This window comes from Ochotona princeps, chromosome 1 (assembly GCF_030435755.1).
Source record: "Ochotona princeps isolate mOchPri1 chromosome 1, mOchPri1.hap1, whole genome shotgun sequence".
In the NCBI taxonomy this organism is placed as follows: domain Eukaryota; kingdom Metazoa; phylum Chordata; class Mammalia; order Lagomorpha; family Ochotonidae; genus Ochotona; species Ochotona princeps.
This window is the reverse complement of record NC_080832.1, coordinates 20,568,183-20,592,698: the sequence shown is the minus strand read 5'-3', so window position 1 is coordinate 20,592,698 and position 24,516 is coordinate 20,568,183. Positions and strand designations below refer to the sequence as shown.

The window sequence follows — 24,516 nt, the reverse complement described above, 5'->3', positions numbered from 1 at the left end:
TTGATAACATAAGTTGAGTGCCTGGTACAGAAGGTTCCTCTGTGCTTTCTTCACGTTACCCCACCCCTCCTGTTCTCCAGTAGGTCTTTCTTCCTGGAAACAATGGCACATCAATTTTGGAAGGATGTGACTACTTTGGTCTTCAACTTAATTTTGGAAAGGTTTGAAAAAAAAAACCACATTAGTCTCTGAAAAAGTGGTGCAGGTTGAGTTGCATTTCTGCAGTAGGTTCTTCTAACTACCTCTCGAAGTTAGCTGGCAGTTGGCCCTAAGAGAGCACTGGCAAGCAGCAAATGGGAGTGGGTTTTTTTTCCCCCCAGGAAGGCCAGCTGGCTGTCCCAAGTGTGGCCCTGTTCCTCTCCTTTTTTTCTAGGGCTAAGTGGTGATTGGGAACATTCCCACTATAGAATATGTCTAAACAGCATGTGTTTGCTTCACCTGTGCCAGCTTCACCACTTTCTGGCCTTGCCTAATAATAAGGCATTTTCAGAAATGAAATAAGAAGGGAGGATTTTTTTTTTTTTTTTGCTTGTTTGGAAGAGCTCTTAACTATGAAGCTGAAAGGTGCTTCTATTTTCAACAAAATCACTTTGAAAAATGTGCCATACCCTAACCAAAAGAGATCAACTATGGATCCTCTGAAAATAGCTTTCTTTGGATGAAGATGAGCTGCCTGCTACCATCGGAGCTGTCCTTGCCCAAGTGAAGTGTTCTCCACACGTGTCTTGGTACTGCAGTTTATATGGAATGACAGGTGGGATCAGCAGCAAAGTGAAAAGGAGCCTGTCACAAATCTTTTGGTCCCTACTTTGTTTTACTATGACTTCTCCTGCTGCTCCATAGGGGTGGACATGGCCTGAGGGTGTAGGAATTACATGTTGGAAAAATCTGTGGCCTGCCAATCTCTGCTTTTCTTCTCTGTTGGTGTGAGGAAACAAAATCATCTTCAAGTGTAATGAAAGAAGTAAAATGCCCTTTAACCATGTTCTTATTAAGTGATTTCTTGTTTCTGTATTAGTAATTCTATAGACTAGAGCAACTGCACAGATTTATTATAGAAGAAACTGTCCCCAAGCAGATGAAGTTCTTGGAGTATCAGCAAAGATGAGGGAAATAGGCTCCCCAAGGGGCAGCTCCTAGTCTCTTGCTGGTTGAACGGAAACTCACTTCCTGTAGTACTTGAAGTTACAGGACTGTGTACTCTGTCTCTCTCTGTAGGGTAAGATTCAGATGGGTCCCAAAAAGGAGCCAACTCTTACCAGTGCTGTGGGAGCTTTGCTACAGAACCGAGCCCTGGAGGCCGCCATGAATGGGGGGAGCTCAATGAGACCAGGTAAGTTAGAGGATGCAGCTCAGTTCCTGAATGGCAGAGTCGAAGAGGATCACTGTCGGCTTTGTGATTCGTCAGTAGTTGGTAAAAACCATAATGACATCTATTGTTGCTTTTGGAACTAAACATGTGTGGGCTTGTTTGAGGTCAAAACTTATTTGCCAAGAGGGAATATTTCTTAATTTATCAGGACTACACAATTTTTTTTTTTTACAATGTACAAAGTTAAATCCAGTCACAGCTTCAGAATTCTAGAACCACTGTTCTGCTGTCTGGTACAACTGAAAAGAGATTGAATACAGAAGACTAGGTCATCAAAGGTGTTGTTTTTAAGATGAGGGCAAAATTTTTCTTTCTAGAAATAAGTAGTATCCTCAAAGTAGCATCAAAGAATAAGTATCATCAAAATCTATACTATGTGCTTGGTTATTTTACTCTCCCTGATAATGCAAATATTTTGATCAGCATTTCCTGGGAAGGGAAACTGAGTCTCATGCAGCATGCGTGTTTTTTTCTAAGGCACACAGCTGGTAGTGGCAGAGCTGGAGCAGACACCCACTGTGACCCTCTTCCTCAATCCCGCATGACTATGGCAGTCTTCCGTATGAGCAGACTGTACTGTATACACAGTATGAATTATTTGGGGGCCATGGGGACACCTCTAATCAATAATCATATTTTGAATGTTTTACCAGAACTAGAGTAAAAACTGAGTCTCATAGTTTATTAATAAATCACACCAAACATATTTATGCTAGTTTTTAAAATGCTTTTGTTGATGAATTTTAAGCGTTCTGTACTTGCTGGATGTTAATCTCCTCATATGTATTATTTGCAAATACTGTCAAACATTATATTTTTGCTTCATGATATTGTATTTGGACTCATAATTCTTAAAAAATTTTATGAAGTCTAATTTTTCTGTTTTTTTTTAATTGTCTATGCCTTTGATTTCCAAGAATCATTGCCTGATCAGAACATAGAGGTTATTCGTGTGTATAATTTTAGGACCTACATGTAGGATCTCTGATCCACTTTGAATTATTTTTTACATATGGTATTAGGTAAGGGTCTAATTTAATTCTTTTTCATGTGGATATCTAGTTTTCCTAGCATTATTTGATGAAAAGATTGTCCTTTTCCAATCAACTATTTTTGACATTCTTAAGTAAAAATCAATTGCCTTTTTATTTAAAGGGTTATCTCTGAGATCCCTATTTCATTGGTCTATAGCTTTGTCTTTATGCAAGTGTCACACTGTTTTAATTACTACAGTTTCTAATAAGTTTCAACATTGGCATATATGAGTCCTTTAAGATACAGCCAAGATAGCTTGGTTTGGATATTCTGGGTACTAGTTTGTGACCTAACCTATGCTCTACCTTGAAAAACACTCTGTGTACTGGAGAAGAATATGTGTGCTATGGTTAGATAGTGCTCTGTATGTATCTGTTAGATACAATTTGTTTAATATGTGAAGTCTTTCTGGTTTTGCAACTCTATCTGATTGTTCATTATTGAGAGTAAAGCATCAAAGTCTCCAACTGTTGTTGAGCTTTTTCTTATTTCAGTTCTGTCACATTTTGCCTCATATAATTTGGGGGTCCGATGTTAGGTTCAGTACAGTTACATCTTCTTGCTATATTGCATATTTAACTAAGAAATGGTAGTAATTCAGTAAGTATATGAAAATGAAATTTTTTTAAAGTTTAGCATAAAAATTTTAAATACAACTGTAGTTGTTTGTAATATATGTTTCTGTGAGTTTCTTCCATACTATCTGTCTTCATTAATTATAATATATTTTGACTAAAACTCTAATTTGTCTAACATTTGTCTGGTCGTTTATTCCTTCGTCTGTTGCATGTTGCATCACATCCTTTCATTATCAGTGCATCTGTTTCTTTGGATCTAAAGTGAGTACTTTGTAGACTGGATATAATTGGGCCATGTTTTATACATTTTGCCATTCTTTGTATTTTGATTGGAAGAATTTAATCCATTTACATTTAATGTTATTACTAGGATGGAGGGATGTCTATCAGTTTGCTGTTTGTATTTTGCATATTGTAACCTTTTGTAAGAGAACTGATTTTCCATATATATATATTTGATAAGAACAAAGTTCATGTATTTCACAGATACACTTCTAAGATAATCATGTCTCCTCTCTCTCCTCTGCTCTCAATTTCCCCCTCCTTCTTTTCTTTTTTTTTTTTTTTAAGATTTATTTCATTTTTATTGGAAAGTCAGATATACAGAGAGGAGGAGAGACAGAGAGAGTGGAAGATCTTCCGTTCAATGATTCATTCCCCAAGTGACCACAATAGCTGGTGCTATGCCGATCTGAAGCCAGGAGCCAGGAACTTCTTCCAGGTCTCCCATGTGGGTGCAGAGTCCCAAGGCTTTGGGCTGTCCTCCACTGCTTTCCCAGGCCACAAGGAGGGAGCTGGATGAGAAGCAGAACTGCCAGGATTAGGGATTAGAACCAGCGCCCATATGGGAGCCTGGCACATTGAAGCCGAGAACTTTAACTGCTAGGTCACGGCACCAGGCCCTCTTTCCTTCTTTTCTTTTCATCTTTTTTTTTTTTTTCGAACATGTGCTTTCAGTCCACTGTATAATCACAGGATTATTTTATCACTAACCATAAAACTGAACAACTAAAAAGGAGGAAGACCAGAGTTCCTCAGGAATGTAAAAAAGAGCTAAAATGAAAATCTTATCACAAGAGATCTGTGTCATTACTATACTTTTAAAATTCTATATTAACTGTCACATATCAGAGAAAACATAACAGTTGTCTTGTTGGAACTGGCTAATTTCACTAAGCATAATGGCTCCCAGTTGCATTCAACATCCTTTGTTGCAAAACACAGGACTTCTGTTTTTGTTTTTTTTTAATGTCTGAGTAGTATTCCATAGTGTGTGTCTATATAAATTACTTTGTCTTTATTCAGTCATCTACTGAAGAACATCTGGGTTGATTTTCATATAGTACCTATTATGACTTGAACTACAATAAGAATGGGGATACAGATATCTTTTTTTTTTTTTAGATGACTAGCATTAGGCCTTTATTATCTAAGAATTTGAAGTATACAGGCAATAAATGAAAAAATGCATGCATTAAAATGAGAACCTGCAGTTGGAGAAGGGAAGTCTGAAAGCAGAGGCAGGGTGGGGAACATGGTGACTGTCTTCTAATAACGACAAGGGAGTGCTCATTACAGCAGCAAATACACAATAATGGTAAGGGAATCGGACAAAAGGGCTTTTTGGTTTGGATCTCAGTGACAGCAAAGTCTAAAACTAGGATAAATGATTTAAAAAATTGATTACTATTTTGTCCAGGATAGTGAAAACTTTGCCATACTCCTCTTAAACTCACGAGTGCCTAACTTTGAACCTGGCTCCAGTGTGATATAATGGTCTGGTTCTCTGGAGAAGTCATCGTCATTCACTCACAAGATACACAGATCAGGCCATTGTCAGTGAGCGTTGAGATGTTCTTGGTCGCTTGGGCTGTATGCTCCATGCCCTTTGGCCTGAGAGAGAAACTACTGGCCTTCAAAGTTCATTTGTCACCTCTGATTTCTATCCTGGTATATTCCCTTTAATACTTTAATGTTTGCCTTTACAAAACAATGTTTGCATTAAACAACACAGTAACATTTCACTACATGAGATTGTTTCTTAAATCTATTTTTTCCTCCTCTACTTACAAAATCGTATTTTCTTCTGACTTTTCAATATTCTACCTTGGTTTTTACTGAATGGATCTTGCGAACTTTAATCATTATTTCTTCAATACTGTGAAATCACTACCAATCCCTGGACTTTTGCTGGATATACAGTTGGTACATATTTTTATTGGAAAGGCCTTATTCTGTAGACCTCCATGACTTTGCAAAGCAAGTCTCATCCTAAGTCAGGCTTTTGCGTTTTTAGTAAATGTGAATGCTCACTCTTTACTGCTGCTTAGAATTTTACTGATTACACTTTGGGACTGCATAATTGTATAATTAATCTTTTTTTTCAGATATCTTTTTCATCTGCTGATTTAATTTCATTTAGATAAATTCTCATAAGTGGGATGCCTAGGTCATACGGCAGATCTATTTTCAGATTTCTAAGAAATGTCCATGCTCTCATCTATAATGGTTGTACTAGTTTACATTCCCATTATTAGAGTATTATGGTATCTTTCCTGCCAAGTCATCACCAGCATTTATTGCCTTTGAATATTTGGATAATAGCCATTCTAACAGGAGTAAGGTGAAACACAAGTGTGATTTTAATTTGCATTTCTCTGATAGTTAGTGACCCTGAGCATTTTATATATGTCTGTTAGCCATTTGAATTTCCTCCTTTGAAAAGTGCCTGTTTTTCTTTTGGTAGTTGTTGGTTTCTTGAGCTTTTTTTTTTTTTTTTAAAGATTTATTTTTATTACAAAGTCAGATATACTGAGAGGAGGAGAGATAGAGAGGAAGTGGAGCTGCCAGGATTAGAACCAGCGGCCATATGGGATCAAGGTGAGGACCTTAGCCACTAGGCCACGCTGCCAAGCCCGGTTTCTTGAGCTTTTCATAGGATTTATAAATCCTTTTTCAGGTGTCTAGTTGGGAAATATTTTCTCCCATTCTGCCAGTTTGTTTAGTGTCTCCCTTGTAGTACAGATGCTTCTTGGCTTGATATAATCTCATTTGTCTATTCTTACTTTTATTCACTGTGCTTCTACGGTCCTTTTCAAGAAGACTTGACGTATTCCAAAGTCTTGCAGACTCTGATGATTTCTTCTAGTAATTTGGTAGTATTAGGTTATAGATTTATATCCTTGATGCTTTCTGAGTTTATTTTTGTAGAAGGAGTACAGTAGGATTTTTGTTTATATCTCTGCATGTGTAGATCTAATTTTTTCCCACCATTTTTTGAAGAGGTGTTTCTTTCTCCGGGGATTCATTTTATCTCATTTGTCAAAGATTACTTCACTGGAGTTGCGTGAACTGGTTTCTGCGTTTCAATTCTGTTTCATTAGTCTACATTTCTACTTTTGTGCCATTATGAGGCTGTTTTTATTAAAACTGTCTGGTAGTATGTCTTGAAATCTGATTCTGTGCCTCTGACTTTATTTTTTCTTTAATATTGTGCTAGCTATTCTGTTTTCATAACAATTTTAACATCATTTTATCTAGATCTATGAATAATGTTGGTATTTTGATTGGGATCATGTTGAAACTAGATTGGATAATATGGGCATTTTGCATTTTGATGATATTAGTTCTTTCAGCCCATCAACATGGAAGTTTCAAATTTTTTGCAGCTACTGTAAATGGTACTGATCCTATAATTTCTTTCTAAGCAATAGCATTGTTTGTGTATACAAAGGCTATTGATTTTTTGTGTATTTATTTTGTATGCTGCATCATTACCAAACTATTGGAGTCTTTTGGCTCCTCTGTATATAGGATCATGCCAATTGCTACCATGAATAATTTGACCTCTCATTTCCAATTTGTATCCTTTTGACTTCTTTCCCTTACATAATCATTCTAGCTAGCATTTCCAGAACCATGTTGAATAGCAGTACTAAAAAAGACACCTTTGGTTCTTGATGTTAATGGAAATACAAAAATTTCCCATTTAATATGCTGGCTATGAGTTCTGCATTTTTTTGCCTTGATTATATTGAAGAGTGTTCCTTCTAAACCCAATTGCTTAGGGTTTTTATCATAAGAAGCTGTTGGATTTTATCAAATGCTTTCCCATCACCCATCGAGATATTTGTTATGTATCATGTGTACTGATTTACATATGTTGAACCACTCATGTGTGTCTGGGTTAAATTCCAATTGGTCCAATGAATGATTTGTCTGAGTTGTTGTTGAATTTGATTAGGTAGCATCATTTTGAGGATTTTTGCATGTATATTCATCAGGTTTATTGGTCTATAGTTCTATTTGTTGTCTCTTTTTCTGATTTTGAAATTAAGATGATATTGGCTTTGTAGGAGGAATTCTGGAGGATTGCTTACATTCAGTTGTTTTGCATAATTTAAAAGTATTGGAATTGGTTCTTGGGATGTTTGGTAGAGTTTAGCAGTGATGCCATCTGGTCCTGGGCTTTTCTTTGTTGGAAGGGTCTCTTATACAGTCTCTGTCTTGGTTATTAGTCTATTTAGATTTTCTGTGTCTTCATGACTCAATTTGGGTAGATGGTGTCTAGATATCTATCAATTTCTTTTATATTTTCCAATTTGTTCACTTATATCTGTTTGCATTAATTACTTATGATTCATCTTTTTGTTAGTTGGGCCAATGGTGTATTTTGCTGATCATTTGTATTGCTTTCTGGTTTCGGTTTTGTTCACTGCTTACTTAATTCAATTATTTATTTTCTCCTACTAATTTTGGACTTGGTTTGTTCTTGTTTTTCTAGGTCCTTTAGATGTATTATTAGATCATTTATTTGATACCTTTTGAGTTTCTGCATGTAGGCACTAATTGCTGAACACTTCCCTCTTGGCACTGTTTTTGCTGTATTATATAAATTTTGGTATGTTGTATTACCATCTTCATTCATTTCCAGAATTTTTTTTGATTTCCCTTTTTTATTTCCTCTCTGTTCATTCAGGAGAATGATTAAGTTTCCATTTGTTTTCATACTTTCTAGTTTCTTCAGTTGTTAATTTCTAGCTTCATTAATGTGTAGTCACATTCACTCAAGATGATGACTACTTTTCTCTGTGTAGCAAATCTTTAGGCATCATTTGTGAGGCTGGACAAATGATAACAAAGTTTTTTCAGTTTTTGTTTTGGAAGTTCTTTATTTCACCCTCATGTATAAATCAGACTTTGCTGATTGACAGTGTTTTTTTTCCCCCTTATGGCTTCCATTCTCTCTAGCTTATAGGGTTTCTCATGAGAAATCAGCCATCTATTTGCAGCGCCTTTGAAGAGATTCTGATAATTCTCTTGTGTACATTTTAGAATCTTTATGTTAGAATCTTTATGTTTGGAAGTTTGACTTTATTGTATCACGGTGAAGGTCTTTCCTAGTCATATTTATTAGGAGTTCTATGTTCTTCCTGTACTTAGATTTCCTTATCTTTCTCCAAATTAGGGAACTTTTCCATTATGTCACTGAATAGACCTTCTAATTCATTTTCTCTTTGCCCACCTTCAGGAACTAGTAATACGCCTATGTTAGGCTGATTGTATCCCATAAATGTTGAACATTATTTTCAGGCATGCACTATTTGTATGCACCACAAAAAGGAATGGTATGGTGCTCAAGGTGTAAGTATGGAATCTCTGCAGTGACCAACCCCAGGCACTCTGAAGCCGTTCATAGTAATTGCCAGGTAATCCAGCTATCCTCCAATGCCTGTCATATAGTCAAAGAATTCTCATAGTGAGCAAGGCTCCCACAGTCTCAAGGAGCAGGGCATCCACTCAGCCCTACAAGCCTATCCCGTTTATAAAGAGAGCCCTGGTATTCCCAGACCCAAGTGCCTCTTGATGTTCCGCCTTGACAATTTGAGTCAAGGGTGCCCATGACAGAATGAGGGGAGGGGAGCACCTCACAGGCCTGAGTTGCTGCCCTGCCCCCTGCTACCCCTCCAGGTCAGACACAGTCAATGGGGACCATGGATTTATCCCTCTAATAAAATCCCCTAATTAGGCATGCATCAGCTCCAGCTGTCTCTACTTGCCTTAAGGTGGCACTTCCTGCCTGCTATCTGCTGGGAGTGCTTGTGGAGGGAAAAAGCCAGTGTGCTCTCCCTTCGTGGGGTTAAGTTGGCTCCCCATGCCCTGCTAATGCTCCAGGTCCAACTCATTCAGTGTGGCCTGCAAGATTCTCCCTCACACAGTATCTTCAGAGACATGACTAACAGATTCTTCTCATCTTTATCGAAGCAGGTGAATCTCCACCAGCCCCTGGCTGTGGCCATCATTAGTGGTATTTCCACTCACTGCTGTATTCGTACTGTTTGTACGTCTCCCCAATGTGCCTCTTCTTTCTGCAGAATTTGCACTGGAAACTTCTCTCCTGGGAATGCGATTATTCTGCCTTTTTTCTGTTTTCTTCCTGTGGTCAAGATCAGCATGTCTTCCCTATTCAGCCATCTTAGATCCCCCTCTCCGAACTTTTGTTTCTTCCTTTCTTGCATTAGTATATTTTGCATTTAGTTGGCATTTTGTAGTGAAACATTTAAATCCTCATCCTTCTGTGTATATTCTATAGTTATTCTCTTTGTGGTTAGCATAAGGACTACATTTAGCATCCTAATGTGTAATTTGAACATATACCAGTTTATCTTCTATAATAGACAAAAGTTCTACTACTTAGTACAAGTCTTATTTCCATGCCTTTTGTTTGTTGGTATCCAAAAGTGCGTTTTATACATACTGAATCTCAATGAATTAATAATTCTTTAAAATTTATTAATTTATGTAGAAAATAAAGTTATGAGCCAAAGTTAAAATGTTAGTTTTTAAAAATTCTACTTATTTGAAAGGCAAAGTTAAAAGAAAGAATGAGAGACAGACAGCAAGGTTCCCTGTCTGCTATTACAGATCCCATATGTTCTCATTGGCTGGGGCTGGGCCAGGCTGAAGCCAAGAGTGTAATCCAGTTCTCCCACATGGGTGTAGAAGCCCAAGGACTTGGACCATCTTCTGCTGATTTCTCACGAACATTAACAGTTGGCTTGATGGAAAGTGAAACAGCCAGGACTTTAACTGGTGTGCATACGAGATACCAATTTCACAGGCAGCAGCTTAATCTGTTATTCCACAACCCTGGCCCCAGTGCTAGCTCTAATTGTTTTTTTTTGTTTTGTTTTGTTTTGTTTTGTTTTTAAGATTTATTATTGTTGGAAAGCCGGATATACAGAGAGGAGGAGAGACAGAGAGGAAGATCTTCCATCCGATGGTTCACTCCCCAAGTGAGCTGCAACAGGCCGGTGCTGTGCCGATCCGATGCCGGGAACCAGGAACCTCCTCCAGGTCTCCCACATGGGTGCAGGGTCCCAATGCATTGGGCCGTCCTCGACTACTTTCCCAGGCCATAAGCAGGGAGCTGAATGGGAAGTGGAGCTGCCGGGATTAGAACCGGTGCCCATATGGGATCCCGAGGCGTTCAAGGTGAGGACTTTAGCCGCTAGACCACTGCGCCGGGCCCTCTGATTGGTTTTTGCGTTTACTCTTGTTGAGTGTATTTCTCCATTCAGCTTTGAGTTACTATGTAGTGTTTTTTCATTTCACTGTGCAGGGTTCCTTGGAATATTTTCTGTCAAAGGAGTTTCATGATAGCAAAATCTCTCATTTGTGTTTCTGTAAAACTCTTGCTTTTTTCCACCTTTTTTTTTAAGGGATTATTCTCTTTCTCTGGATATCTGCAATGACTGGGAGCCAGAAGTTTAATCCTTAGAGGAGACAGGAGGCCAATTACTTGTATCATCATGCTTCCTCACAGGGTCTGCCTGATCAAACAGTAGAGGCAGAACCAGAGCCAGGCACTGAACTCTGGTATTCCTATGTTAGACACGGACATTTTAACTGGTGTCTGAGCCATCAACTACTAACCACTCTCCCTGACATTTTAAGGACAGTTTGGCCAGTGGGATGTCTTGGTTTTTAGTGTTGCTTTTTTAAAAAAGATGCAATTTAAAGTATATCAATCCATGTCTTTAGGCCTCTGAATTTTCTGATGGTAATGTTGACAATGCTGTTGAGGATAACTTGTTTGTGCTGATTTGTTTTGCTGCTGCTGCTTTTGAGAATTTGATTACAATATATCTCAGGGTGGTCTTCTGAGTTCATCTGTCTTGCATCTTGAACCTCTGGGGTGGTTAGAGTCATGATTCACTGCATTTGGGAAGTGTTCGTCTATTATTTCTTTTTTATAACTCCTATATTTAATGATATAGTTTCATCTATTATTTCTTTAAAATCATCTCTCTGGGGCCTGGTGTGATAGCCTAGCAGCTTAAGTGCTCACCTTGTATGTGTCAGGATCCCATATGGGTGCCAGTTCATGTCCCGGCAGCCCCGCTTCCCATCCAGCTTCCTACTTGTGTCCTGGGAAAGCAGTCAAGGATGACCAAAGGCTTGGGACGCTGCACCCATGTGGGAAACCTGGAAGAAGCTTCAGGTTCCTAGTTTCAGATTGGCTCAACTCCAGCCATTGCTGCCACTTGGGGAGTGAATCAACAGATGGAAGATCTTCCTCTTGGTCTCTCCTCTTCTCTGTATATCTGACTCTCCAATAAAAAAAAAAAATCATCTTTCCTTTTTTCTCTCTCCAGTTTCTGGAATTCCCACCATATATTTGTTGGTTCTGCTTGATAATATCCCATAGATTGCTTAGGCTGTGTTTTCTTTTCTTTCTTTTTCTTTTCTTTGTTCTTCCTTTTTCTTAATAGCCTCAGAGGTAATAATTTCCAAAGTTCTATCTAAAGTTTCTGATTCTTCCTCTGCTTGCTCAAATGCATCCTTGAATCTAGTAGTGAAATTTTCATTTCAGTTGCTGTATTTTTCAGCTCCAGAGTTTCATTTTAGGAATTGCATTCCTTTATAAATAGCACTATTTTTTTTCCAGCCATCATTTTCTTAGCTTTTCCCACATCCCTCTTTTAGTTCATTGAGCTAATTTAAGACAGTCAGTTGAGTCATTATCCACAAGATCTGTGTAGCAGAGCTGTTATCTGGGCATTTTCCTTTAAATGATCCATACGTTTCTGTCTCTTTCTATGTCTTGTGGTTTTTTTTTTAATAGAGTCAACATTTGAATTTAGTAGTGTGATAAGTTAGATTTCGCCCTTCCCAGGGTTTGCTTTGTTTTGTTTATTTTAAAATATTTAGATTACTTCTGTGCCAAAAAACATCCTGAGTTGTAAGCTTAAGGCCTTCCTTGAGCATGCATGGTCACTTTCTGATTTTCCTTATATATGCATAGTTTTAGTTATTAATATCCAGTTATTTAATATCCAGTTCCCAAGAAGAGAAGAAAAGGCAAATGAATGGGGAAAGGCATTAGTTCTTTAAGTGCTCTGGAAGTCACAGATGGCTGAGTTTCTGACTCTGCCCCTATTGCCATAATTCTGGTCAGTCATTAGCTTCGTTCTGATCTGTGAAACTTAATGAGGTTGAATTTGGCTTTCACTGAGGAAAGGTAAAGCAGAATGTGTGTAAATTCACTTGATACTATTTCCACCAACAAGATTTTCTTTTGAAGATAATGGTTAGTGTCTTTTAGGAAAAAAAAGCTACTTTGTATTATTATTTTTTTAATTTTCAGAGAATGTATGATAATGCTTAAACAGATGAAGAGCATTCCTTTAAGTTTGAAGTCAAGGGTTTTTTGGTTTTTTTTTTTTTTTGGTTTTGGTTTTGCCAGGAAGAAATATTTCTTTTTTTCTTTTATTTTTTTTTATAATCTTACATAGTTGATTAGGGTACAAAGAGTCAAGGACTACAGGAAAGTGGATAACACAACTGTTTCCACACTAATACCATCATTTTTTTCCCTGTATCTGGGATCAGGGGAGGAATATTTCTTTATCAGAATTAGATATCTTTAATACTGTGTAAGTTCAAATCTTTGTATCTAGAACCACAATATTTTATGCAATAAACTAGGAAAGAGATTAGGGATAGGAAAAAAAAAAAACAGCTAGTCAGATGTAATGCCAAAAACTATGGACATTGTGGCACAGGGGCTTGGCCACTGCTCAGGACACCCACATCCCGCAGAGGCTTGCCTCTGCTTCCTGTCCAGCTTCCTGTTAACATGCCTGGGAGGCAGCAGTTGATGGCACAGGTACTTGTAAGTATTCCGTGCAGTGTCATAACCACTGTACCAAACACACATCCCAAGTGCCTTCCTTTCTCACCCTCTCTCTTCCACTATGGGATGATGTAGCAAAAAAGGTCTGTTCCAGAATGAGTCCCTCAACCTGAGACTGCTGAGCCTCCAAAGCTGTAAGACATAAATCTCAGATTTTTATGTTACTCCATCTCAGATATCCTATTACAGAAACATAAAATGGAGGAAGACAGAAAATTGGTTCAAAGTGAGGCTGATGCTGTAATAAATACCTGAAAATGTGGAAGTGCCTTTGGAACTAGATAATGTGTAACACCCTTGGAGGGACAGCCTAGAAAAAGTGTAGATTGCTATGAATGGGGAGCATGAAGAGCAATTCTGGTGAGGGTTCAGAAAAGACATGAGCTGTGGACAGCACCTGAGTCTTCCTGGAGTTACTCAACTGGTTGTGATCAGAATGTTGGTAAAAAACATGACCTAGAAGCCATCCGTAAGGTTGCAAATGGAAATGAGCAGTAAGACACTGAAACCTAGAGTAAAGGACATTCTTGTTATACAATTGCAAAGAACTTGGCAGTGACTATCTTATCTGTGTCTTAAGACTTAGTAGAAGTCAAATTTAAGATCAACTAACCAGAATATCTGGCAGAAGAAATGTCTAGCACAAAAGCCTTCAAGGTGTATTACATGGATTCTCTTGATTGTCTGCAATACAATGAGAAAAGAGAAAGTATCTGAACATAAAATTTATCATTAAAAGGAATGCAGAATAGAAATATTTGAAAAGCCCTCAGTCTTGCCACTTACAGGTGGTTATTTGGGACACCTACACTCATGACTAGTGTGCCTGGATTTGGATCCTGGTTCTAGTTGCATTCCAGCTGCTTGCTAACACGCACCCTAGGAGGCAGTAGGTGATGTCCCAACTAACTGAATCCTTGTCTCCCATGTGGGAAAGCTAGATTGAGTTCCCCTTTCTAGTTTCATCCTGGTGCAGCCTTGGCAATTGCCAATATTTGGAAAGTAGACTTAGCATATGTGAGATTCCTCTCTCTGTGTCACTCCCCTTTCCTGGTATCTCTGCCTTTCAAATAAACATGCAATTAAAGAACATGTTTGTGAGAATATGTGAAGAGTTTCGCCTGGTAAAAATTTTCAGAAAGATTTATACATTTTTATTTGAAAGGCAGATTTTAGAGAGAGGAGAGACAGAGATGTGCAGCAGCCTGAGTGGAGCTGAGCCAGGAGGCAGGAGCTTCCTCCATGTGCTCCAGGAGGGTTCGGGTACCCAAGGACTTGAGCTTTGCCAGGCCATAAGCAAGATATTGGATAGGAAGTAGAGCAGCAGAGACACGAACTGATGCCCATAGGGTATGCAGCACTTGCAGACAGAGGATTAACTGGCTACACCACCATGCTAGCCCCAATACAAACATTTTGAAAGAGATTTATGCGCCTTAGAGGAAGCCAGATTCTGTTCATCAAGATAATGGAAAAATGACCCCAAAGGCATTTCAAAGTTTTTCTAGTGAAGCTAGGATCTTAAGGGTAATGTTTGCAGACAGGTGCTAATAAAACCTTAGTATTTACTACCCTGTACCTCAAAATTTCACCCTTCTCAAGTTCAGCAGTGCCCTCTCAGCCACCCCAGTCATGGTGCAAGTGGGGCAGTGCAATTCAACCTTTCAGAAGGTACAAGTCATGTATCTTGGCTCTATCCAGGTCGTGTGCATTTTTCAGGCATCTAGTATGCAAGAGCTGTAGAATTATGGCAACTTCCACCAAGATTTCAAGGAGTGTTGTGGACAGTCTGATGGCCCATGCAAAGACTTGTCCCAGTGGCAGGACACCACAAAGAGTCCCTTACAGAGGCTGTGCCACAGAGAGTTGTGGCAGTGGGACAGCTGCCATTGTTGTGGCAGCAGGACTGCCAAGCACAACTGTAGGCTGGGAAAGCTGCAGTCAGGAGACCTTAACTCACATGAGCCACTGGGAGCCTAAACCTAATAAAGCGCTAAGGGTGTGCTGCCTGAGGTGTTGGGGGCTCAACTCCCACCACAGTGTGCCCAGGATGTGAAAGACGGAGTCAGAGGAGATGATTTTGGTATACTGAGGTCTAATAACGTTTTTCTCCTTGAATTTCGGACTTACTAGGGATTAGTTAACCCTTTCCTCTGGCTTCTGTCTTTTGGAATAGGATGTTTTCTTCTATGCCTACCCCATAGTTGTTATTTAGAAATAGATAATGGTTTAATTCCCTGGGGCCAAACTGGAGAGATATTTACTCAAGGAAGAACTGTGTTTCAAGTTTCACTCATATAGGATTTACACAAGACTCTGAACTTTTGACTTTTAAATTGATACTGGGCCAAGTTGAGACTCAGGGACCTTTGGGATGGAATGACTGTATTTTACATGTGAGAAGGACATGCATTTCAGAGGCATCTAGTAGAAATCTATTGTTCAAATGTGCTCTGAAGTTCATGAGTTGGAAATGTCATCTCCGACGCACTAGTGTTGAGAGGCTAGACATTTGAGAAGAGATTAAACCCAAAGGGCTGCTCCCCCTTCCTCTCCTGCCTGAGCATGTGTTCTTTTGCCTGTCACCCTCACCATCAGATGGTGTGACAAGAGGATTCTCACTGTAAATCAGCCCCCGACCTTGAACTTCTTAACCTTTAGAATGGTAAGAAATTAGTCTCTATCCTGTGGTAGAGGCATAAAACAGACTAATATAGTCTTTTTGAATTTGTTCTTGAGCTTTGCTATTTCTAGATCAACCATCATTTATTTAGACCTCTTGGTATCATTTCTTTTTTTATTGATGGCCATAGATGGTGTCCTATAAATCCAACTGTTATGGGTCATCTAGGTTGTAGCTAACTTCCTACAACTCTATTCTTGCGTTTTCCTGACTAAAACAAGTATTTGGTACCTCCCATCTCAAAATCCTATGAGACATTAGGGCTTGCAGATGAGTCTCCAATACAAGAGACTATGAGATATGATAAGATGCTGACAAAAATTGATGCACAAGATTTGTTCATTCAACACAGAGTTGATAGTTATGGTTTCTGTGCTCATGGATCTTCCAGTCTTGGGAGAGGAGACTGTCACGTTCAAATCATAATTAACAGTGGGATAGAAAAATCCCAAGGGCAATGAATGCAATAAAGAGCTTGACTTTGCTTGAGAGGCATAATAGGGCAATGTCAGTGTGAAAGAGTGGCTGCTTCCTAGAAGGGAGTTTGAAAAATGAACATGGTTTGCCCAGTGGAGAAAAGTTGAAGGAGGCTTGTTGGGCAAAAGTGCAGGCAGAAGTTGGGTTCGGAGAGGAATTATAGTGGGAGGGAAGACTAACAGCAGAGTCAGGAGGGCAGGGGATGCTGGGTAAAGCATTTGGACTTGGCTACACTTCGAGCACAGCTGGCATTGCGTCCTCTTGGACTCACATCTGGGGAAGTCAAGCCATTATGACGGCCTAGCAGCTTCCTGTTCCTGACCACTGCAAGTCACCCTGCCAAAAATCTTGTTTTGAGAAACGGAAGTTTTAAAAATTAAGCAAGAAATTCATGTTTACTGTAGAAGATCTTGGGAAATGGGGGAGAAAAGTATCATGAAAATGAAAATCATTCATAATTCTACCACCCCAAAATTACTACAGTTAGCATTAATGTTTTTTCCAGGTTTTTCTACTGCTTTCCATTTATCATCCTAGAATCACAGACTATATACACACTAACACGTTTGGTTTTTTCCACCTAACATATTTTGAGTTGAGTTTCTTTGAAAACATGGTATCTGCAAATGGAGAAGTCATTCAGCTCTTTTCCTGAAGTTACCTAGGTGGACTGTTAACATTATAAAGAAGTCTTTTGTTCATGAGCAATCGCATGCATTTGGGTATGGATTGATGTGATCACCACACCAAGAGGAGTTCAATGTGTATTCATATCCCTATGTAAGAGATGAGGAAATCCCAAGAGAGACTAAGCTCCCAGGACTAGCAAGCTGATAGGAAGTTGTGGAGCAGGTCCCCTAAGTTTTGTCTGCTTTGGACACACATGGACCAGAAATATAAACATGAAGGTTATGGGTCTATATGAGGAAATTGCTCCAGGAAAAGACTTGGCTCTTGTGAATCCCCACAAAGGTATAATGTTCTGAGGGAAATGAGCTTATGGCCTGGTCAGCCAATAGTTCCTTGTGGCTATTTTCTCAAGGAAGTATGTACAAATTGTATAGGAGCCACTGATTTCCTGGGAAGCCACTGCCAAGAAGCAGCTCTTCCTGCGCCTTTCTGTAGGACAATGCGGCTCTGGAATCCAAACCTGTGTTTCTGCCTGCATGCAATGAATTGCATTCTATAGCAATGTGGGTGTGGGTATTGCTTGAATTTTGAGAACCAGTGGGTTTTATCAAGTTAACCATTTTTTTCCTTTTAGATAACAATCTATTAAGAAAAATTTAAAGCTTAAAATAAAAGGTGGGCAGGGTTGAGTCAGGGAAAGATCTTCCATCTGCTAGGTCATTTCCCGAATGTCTGCAACAGCTGGACTGTGCCAGGCTGAAGCCAAGAGCCAGGATCATGCATTACAAGGTCCATCCCTCACTTTATAATTGGATCTGCATTTGCACTCCATCCTGTGCCTAATTTACTTGTGTAACACATCTAAGAAGTACCATAGTGTCGGCTGGTGCATCTTTAGCAAAAGTAACTGTGTCTTTAGATAAAAGGAGCACTGAAGGCTCTTGCTGTATCCTTGGGCTCTCTTTTCTCTGCTTCTTTATGAGAGGCTGTCTGATTGGGAAGGATGCCTCTAAGTCCGTGGGAACCTGTGTCTTTTACAAAGAATGAGTTCCTTGGGAATCCCCCACTCCTGCATCACATGGTCACACCCAGTTGTAAACAGCAGCCCCATCCCTAAGCCCTACATCGCCTTTCAAACAGTGCTGCTGAAAAGACGACAGTTTTTGCAAATAGTCCTTGAAGGGAAGGCCTCTCATGCTTCCTGAAGGCTCACCGCACCCTTTGTGGCATGAGAGCTGGGAAAAAGTCATGAAAACACCAAATCTGCAGGGCGTTTGTGAATATCAGGACAGGATATTGAGAATTTTGTTGTACAGTTGGTGGGTCACCTAAGATGGCAGATTGAATGGGTAAAGAAAAGGGATGGGGTTGAAAGCAGAAACACTTGAGATGGTTCTTGTTTTTCTCACTCTTTGGCCGAGGCAGGAGAGTGGGCATTTGTGTGTGCTAGCCTCAAAACTGAGAATTTTGAATCCAATGTGGGAATTTCACAGTCATTTCTTCCTCTACTCTTGGAAATTTCCTGCTTTGACATAATTACAAATCTGTTTATGTTTGCAAAGGATTATCTATGGATCCTGCTTCTGGGGCAAAACTCAAACAGGGATTCAGTAAATCTAAAAAAGACTAACTCCTGGAGGCCAGGTAAGAAAAAAAATTACTTTGAATTCAGGTGTTGTTGTTTCTCCAATGTAAACCTTTCACTGAATGGATATGTAACAAACTAAAGAAATATTTGGGCAAATCTCAAGTGAATGAATGAAATGTATTCTCTTGAACCCGTTAGTCTTTTGTTAGACTTACTGTTTGAAAGGAATAGGAAAGTGGAAGGATTCCTCACTTTGGGCCCAGAAGGCTGCTTTGTCCCTTTCCTGGACACATTCCCCAGTCCCCAAAAAGACAATTTCTCAAGATTGTGAATTATTCGTAAAATAATAAAGATCTAAAGAGGCTGATATGATGTTCCATTCTCAGGGTGGGAATTGTGAAATGCCAATGCCTTTTGTTTCTGCTTTCAGACTGGCTCCCTACAAGTCACCAGCCTGGATTATTATGTCCCCAGAAGCCACAACAGGAGAAGGAGATGTCTTATGTAGGCCCTGATTTCTTTTCAAGGCATCATCCAGAACAAGTAAAACTTAGCTTCAACTTCCATCCTTTGCTATCTTGACAAAATCATTAAACACATCAATCTGTCTGATAATGCTTGGCTTAAAGATTCACTTGAAGATTTTTTTTAAGTGGACATGTAATAGGCTTTAAAACTATTTGAAGGGCAGAGTGATGAAAGGAGATATCCATCCACTGGTTGACTTCACACATGGCTGCAATGGCTAGGGTTTGGCCAGGTTGAAGCCAGGAAGCAGGAACTCCATCTACATCTCCCACATGGATGGCAGGGGACACTGGATACCATAGGCTGGTTATCTCCCACCTTCATTCCCAGGGAGCTGGGTCGAACTGGAGCAGTCAGAACCCAAACCTGGGCTCCAGTATGAGATGCTGGCAGTATCTCAAGCAGTGGCTTACCAACTGTATTATGATGGGGACTGCTTCCTAACAGACTTTTAAAGGTAATGTTGCTTTGATATTAGGGTATGTCAATGGAATGGCCATTGGGGTACCTTTACTATGTGCTCACTGGAGAATTGTTTTGTGACTAGCTTCATTCTACATAATAGCTGTGAAATCTCAGCTCTGATGTTTGCTTCTTGTAAGTACTGTAAGTAGTAACTTTTCCTATTCAAATGTTCCTCTAATCACCATATAGAATTACCTCATATACACAAATCCATCAGAATGTATTTTGGAGGTGGGAGGCATAAAAATATTTCCCATTCTCTGGGAAGAATGCTCTACTTCATCATGAGTAAGTCAGAAGTCAAGTGTTCATTTTAGTGCCATTGGAACTTAGTACCATAGGAAGGTGACTCACCTGGCTGCTTCTCTGCAGTCAGGGCCAGTAAACTTCATTTTGTAGTTAATTATACTTATATTTTTGTATGTCAGAACTTTTTAAGGTCAGGGAATTTTAAAAATTATTTTAGATGATGGTTACGTAGATCAGGGTAGGAAGGATCCAGGGTTGGGGAGAAGTGGGTATGGTCATTGGTTCCAAACTCTATTTCTTCTTTCCATTTCTTGGGGGAGGGGAGAGACAAGAAGATAGGCCATACCCAGCTTCCCAATCATCGCAGTAACTGAGGATGGGGAAAGGCCGCCCAATATCAACCCAGGGTTACAATGTGGTGCATGCTGAGTATGAGAATTTTAATTAGGACAATGAAGCCATTTTTGTTTCTGGTCTTGAATTTAAGGAGAATTCCACACTACCTGTTGGAATGCAGCAGACGCCTGGAACTCCTATGATCTATATCCTAGAGATGAAATGCCAAATGCTACACTTCCTGCTTAGGAAAATCAGGTGTGTGTGCTGCAAGCTGGCTGAAGTCATGTGAGTATGTAGGGAGGGTAAACACATCTTCGGGAGGCTTCTGCTGCAGTGGGCTGCTACTCTGCTCTGGTTTCCAGAGACAGCCATGATGCCTACGTGACAGGGAAATGGGGGTTGACTTGGACATCCCAGAGTGGTGCATTCCTGCTGCTACATTACCCTCATTATGTCAGTTCCTCTTGCTACAGCCTAGCCCTGGGCAGCAGTATACTTTGTTTGGTCCTTATCAGGGTTTCTCACATTTATCCAACTGGCTTCTCAGTTAAGCAAGCAAACTCAGAGTGTCCCTTTTCTCTGCCCACGTCCAATCTAATTAGAAGTAAGACAAAGATACACATGCCTATTAGGTTTAAGGGCCAGCAGACTTTATAAAGAAATCCCAGTAATGCTTAATTTTCTAATTTGTGCTCGAAAGTAATGGTAAATACTATTGTCATAAAACTGGATCATGGCAGACCAGAGTAATTTAACTCCAGCAACCAGTATTCTGACCTAGACAGAGGAAATAAACCACAGATCCTTTGAGAAGGATTCAGAATAGTACACAGTATTCTTAGAACTAAGTTCTTAGAGCTGTGAATTAACTGAAATATAGAAGCATCTACCTTAAATGATAATTATTTTACTCCCAAAAAGGTAAAATGTGTAGTAGATGTTGAGTAGAGATCAGAACAGTGGCTTCTGTGGGGGAAGTGATGACCAGGAGGGGGCGTGAGGGAGCCCGGAACATGGGTGATCAAGGTGGTGTTCTCACCGACGCCAACGTAGGTACATCAAAAAATCAAACCATATTGCAAGATTTGTAAAGTTTATTATATGTAAGATATGTGTAAGGTATGTTTATGGAGAGGGAAGTTGCTAAACATGAAAGGCAAAAAACTTTAAAAAGGTTAGGTTTTACATTTTAGAAACTCATTTGGTAAGATATTGAAGAGAGAATTCAGGTATCATTACACTGTAAAATGTAATTGTCGTTGAATAAAAGCTAATAAGAAAATCTGATGGATTACAAATGCACGCATGTACTGGTGATTGCAAACAATACTTATGAACTTAAGCAGTTGGAGCAGCAGTTTAAGCAAGATAAAGTGAAGTAAATTCTTGTGAAATATATATATATATTTTAAATTCCAGTAATAGTTTTAAATTCTGTTAAAAATATAATCAGTATTAAAGTCAGCAAAACACCTTTGATTGATGCTTTGATTAGATGACCACTCAGTTTGGCTACACAGTGATGTTTTTCTGTCAGATGCAGCTGACACAATCAATTCAGCCTTTAGGACAAATGAAGTGATAACTCACAATGTAGCATCCTATGGAAAATATTCAAACTACATTAAAAAATTTTTTTTAAATAGAGCACTCTATTGCTCCACAAGGAATTATTTCTGTAAAACTACAGGCTGGCTATGGTGATTGTAATTAAACTATGCCCAACCTTGAAGGTAGAAAAAAATCCCTGAAAAGAAACACGTGCTTAGTTGTGACGCACAAAGGGAATTTTCTCCTTTTAAAAAATTCTGACTTGTAGAAATCCAAACCTTTCCACAGTCCCCTTACTATGCCACAAAAGTTATCTTGTGAACATTATGATCGTGGCTTGCAATTAAATTCAACATGATAAACACGGGTATACATGTAGCAGCCATCGTTATGGATGTTGGTTGTAACAAGACTTGCAGTTCTATTAAACTACACACGTCCATTCAAGGCAGTACAGAGCATGAATACGCAGGGCAGATTGGCACGATACATGCAGTTTCAGAATTCTTTTCTCAAGCTACTCATCAAGGAATAAGTCATATTCCCTCTCCCATTTTTCCCAATTTTTTTTTTCGTATTATAACTCATGGTCAAAATGCTTGCCAAAACATCCTCCAGAATTCAAAAAACATGCTTTCAAATAACCAAGTTATCTGAATGCATGATGAAAATGCGGCAGGATAGCAGTGGTGGTGCCAGCCGTGAAAACATGGGGGATCGGTGGCAGAGGGAGCTGGCCCAGATTCACTGTGCCCACAGCTGTGGGGTTCTCCTGCTGCTGCTGCTGCTGCTGCTGCTGCTGCTGCTGCTGCTGCGGCTGTGGCGGCGGCAGCGGCAGCGGCAGCGGCGGCTGCTGCTGCTCCAAACAGGTCAGTCCATGGGGTACAGGTTCCCCAGGTGCCAGGGTGAGAGTGTTATTCCCAAAGGCATTTTGGGGGGGAGGAGGAGGAGGAAGTGGAGGAGGAGGAGGAGGAGGTGGTGGGGGTGGGGGTGGAGGTGGCGGTGGCGGTGGAGGCAGCTGCCAGAAGCTCAACAGAGTGGAAATATCCAGAGAGGCAGAAATTGCTAGGTTCACAGTATCTGGAGGCAGCTCCTTGGGCAGGTTGATTTTTGGTAGACCTGCCTTCATCATATCAAAACCTGGATTGAACTTGGGAGGTGACTGAGGCTCTTGCAGAGGCAAGTCCTCATACATATTGATACTGCAAAACCCCTTAGTATCTGCTTTGAGGGGCATGTTTGCAAGTGGTGGGTAAGAGGTAGGACCAGCACCATACTTAGGATTCTGAAAGCCTGGAGGTGGAGAGCCTGGGGCAACAGAAGGATGCATGGCCATAAAGGGCTCTGGCAACTGTGGCATTGGCTGAACGGATGGCTCTGGGGGGCCAAAAGTAAAGCCATGAATCTCAGCCGGCATACCACCTACAAACCCATTCGGACCTGGCGCTCCTATGGGGAAAGGAGGCAGGGCAGCAGCCTGCAGCTGAAAGGCAGGCGCCATAGGGTGGAAAGTGCCCAGAAATTCTGCACCCTGCAGACTCTCCCTCATCAGCTCTTGCTGGTGTGTTTTCTTGGTATGGCGGGTGAGGTGGTCTTTGCGCCCGAATCTCTGGGCACAGAACTGGCACAGGAAGTCCTTGCATCCTGTATGGACCACCAGGTGGCGACGCACATCCTTCCGAGTGTAGAAGCATCGCTCACAGTGTTCGCACCGGTGCTTCTTCTCGCGGGCTGTGCTGGGCGGCTTTTCTTCAGAATGGGACTTGAGGTGGGTGAGCAGCAGCTCGGTGCTCTCCAGCTCCAGCGAACACACCCCACAGGTGAGGTCACCGCTGTTGGCTGCATGGAGGGCCATGTGCCTCTTGTAGCCCAGCGTGGTGTGGTACTTCTTCCCACATTCCTCACACACAAAGGCCCTTTTGTTGGGGTTGTGGGTCTGCAGGTGGTTTTTCAGGTGGTCTTTCCGGTTGAACGTCTTCTCACAGTAATTGCACTGATGAGTCTTTTGGGGCGAGTGGGTAGCCATGTGCCTAGAAGGGAAAACCATGCAAGAGACTGCTTTAAGAGCTGAAGAAAGGTTCGACATTTTCTATGGGTTTTGGTCTAACTTTCCATTGAGTTACTTTTCTGAATTTTTCCAAATACATTGAAAAAACCGTAATTGAAAAACTAAGCATTTCTAAAGGCTTAAGGCAGTTTTACAGTCTATAATAAAAAATATTTAGAACATATTTTCCAACATGATTTCCAAGCAAGTACACATATTTAAAAATGTGATCATAAAAACTGTTCTGGGGGGGAGGGATTAAGTGGGCATCACCCTCCTCACAGACTCTCACGAGCTCCATTTACTCTTCCAGATGCAGTTCTTGCGAGGTCACTATCACCCGAGACAGTTCAGTCCATAGATGGGTTTAATAGGACCCAGTTTAAAACACAAACAGCAGTGATCTGAGTTTAACATTCTTCAACTTGAAAAGGCTTCAGACAACACGTACTATGTGTATTTGCTTTGGTATTTTATCTTCAGAAGCTAAAGCTTATTCTACTGACAACTGAAAAGCAACTGTACCTTTGAGCCTGTGATTCTGGATACAGAGGAATTTGTAACAACTCATTTTGCAACAACAACAGCAAAAGGTCTTGTTCAGGCAGTAAGTCACATGTATACCTACACCTTTCACCCTTGAACTCTATCTGTTCCAGCGGTTCCCCTTCTCTAGAGGTGGGATAATTGGGTTAAGGGTTTCCAGTAGCTACTATTTAGAAAACAGAGGCGGTCATCACTCATGGACACACTGGAAACCAGTTAAAAAAAACATA

At 40.2% G+C, this 24,516-nt stretch overlaps 2 protein-coding genes across 3 annotated transcripts in view; one reads left to right on the top strand and one right to left on the bottom strand.

Annotated features, from left to right (window-relative positions):
* ZC2HC1B (zinc finger C2HC-type containing 1B) overlaps window positions 1-19,195 on the top strand; it is a 50,324-nt gene extending 31,129 nt beyond the window's left edge. The window contains exons 6-8 of the mRNA XM_058668347.1: window positions 1,219-1,333; window positions 18,536-18,617; window positions 18,992-19,195. Of these exons, the coding sequence (XP_058524330.1) occupies window positions 1,219-1,333; window positions 18,536-18,603 (183 nt within the window). The 3' untranslated portion in view covers window positions 18,604-18,617; window positions 18,992-19,195. The remainder of the gene's footprint in view (window positions 1-1,218; window positions 1,334-18,535; window positions 18,618-18,991) is intronic.
* A 3,067-nt stretch (window positions 19,196-22,262) lies between these two features.
* Window positions 22,263-24,516, bottom strand: part of PLAGL1 (PLAG1 like zinc finger 1) — a 48,385-nt gene continuing 46,131 nt past the window's right edge. For both annotated transcript variants that reach the window (XM_058668230.1, XM_058668165.1), the window contains exon 8: window positions 22,263-23,723. In XM_058668230.1, the coding sequence (XP_058524213.1) occupies window positions 22,343-23,723 (1,381 nt within the window). In that variant the 3' untranslated portion in view covers window positions 22,263-22,342. The remainder of the gene's footprint in view (window positions 23,724-24,516) is intronic.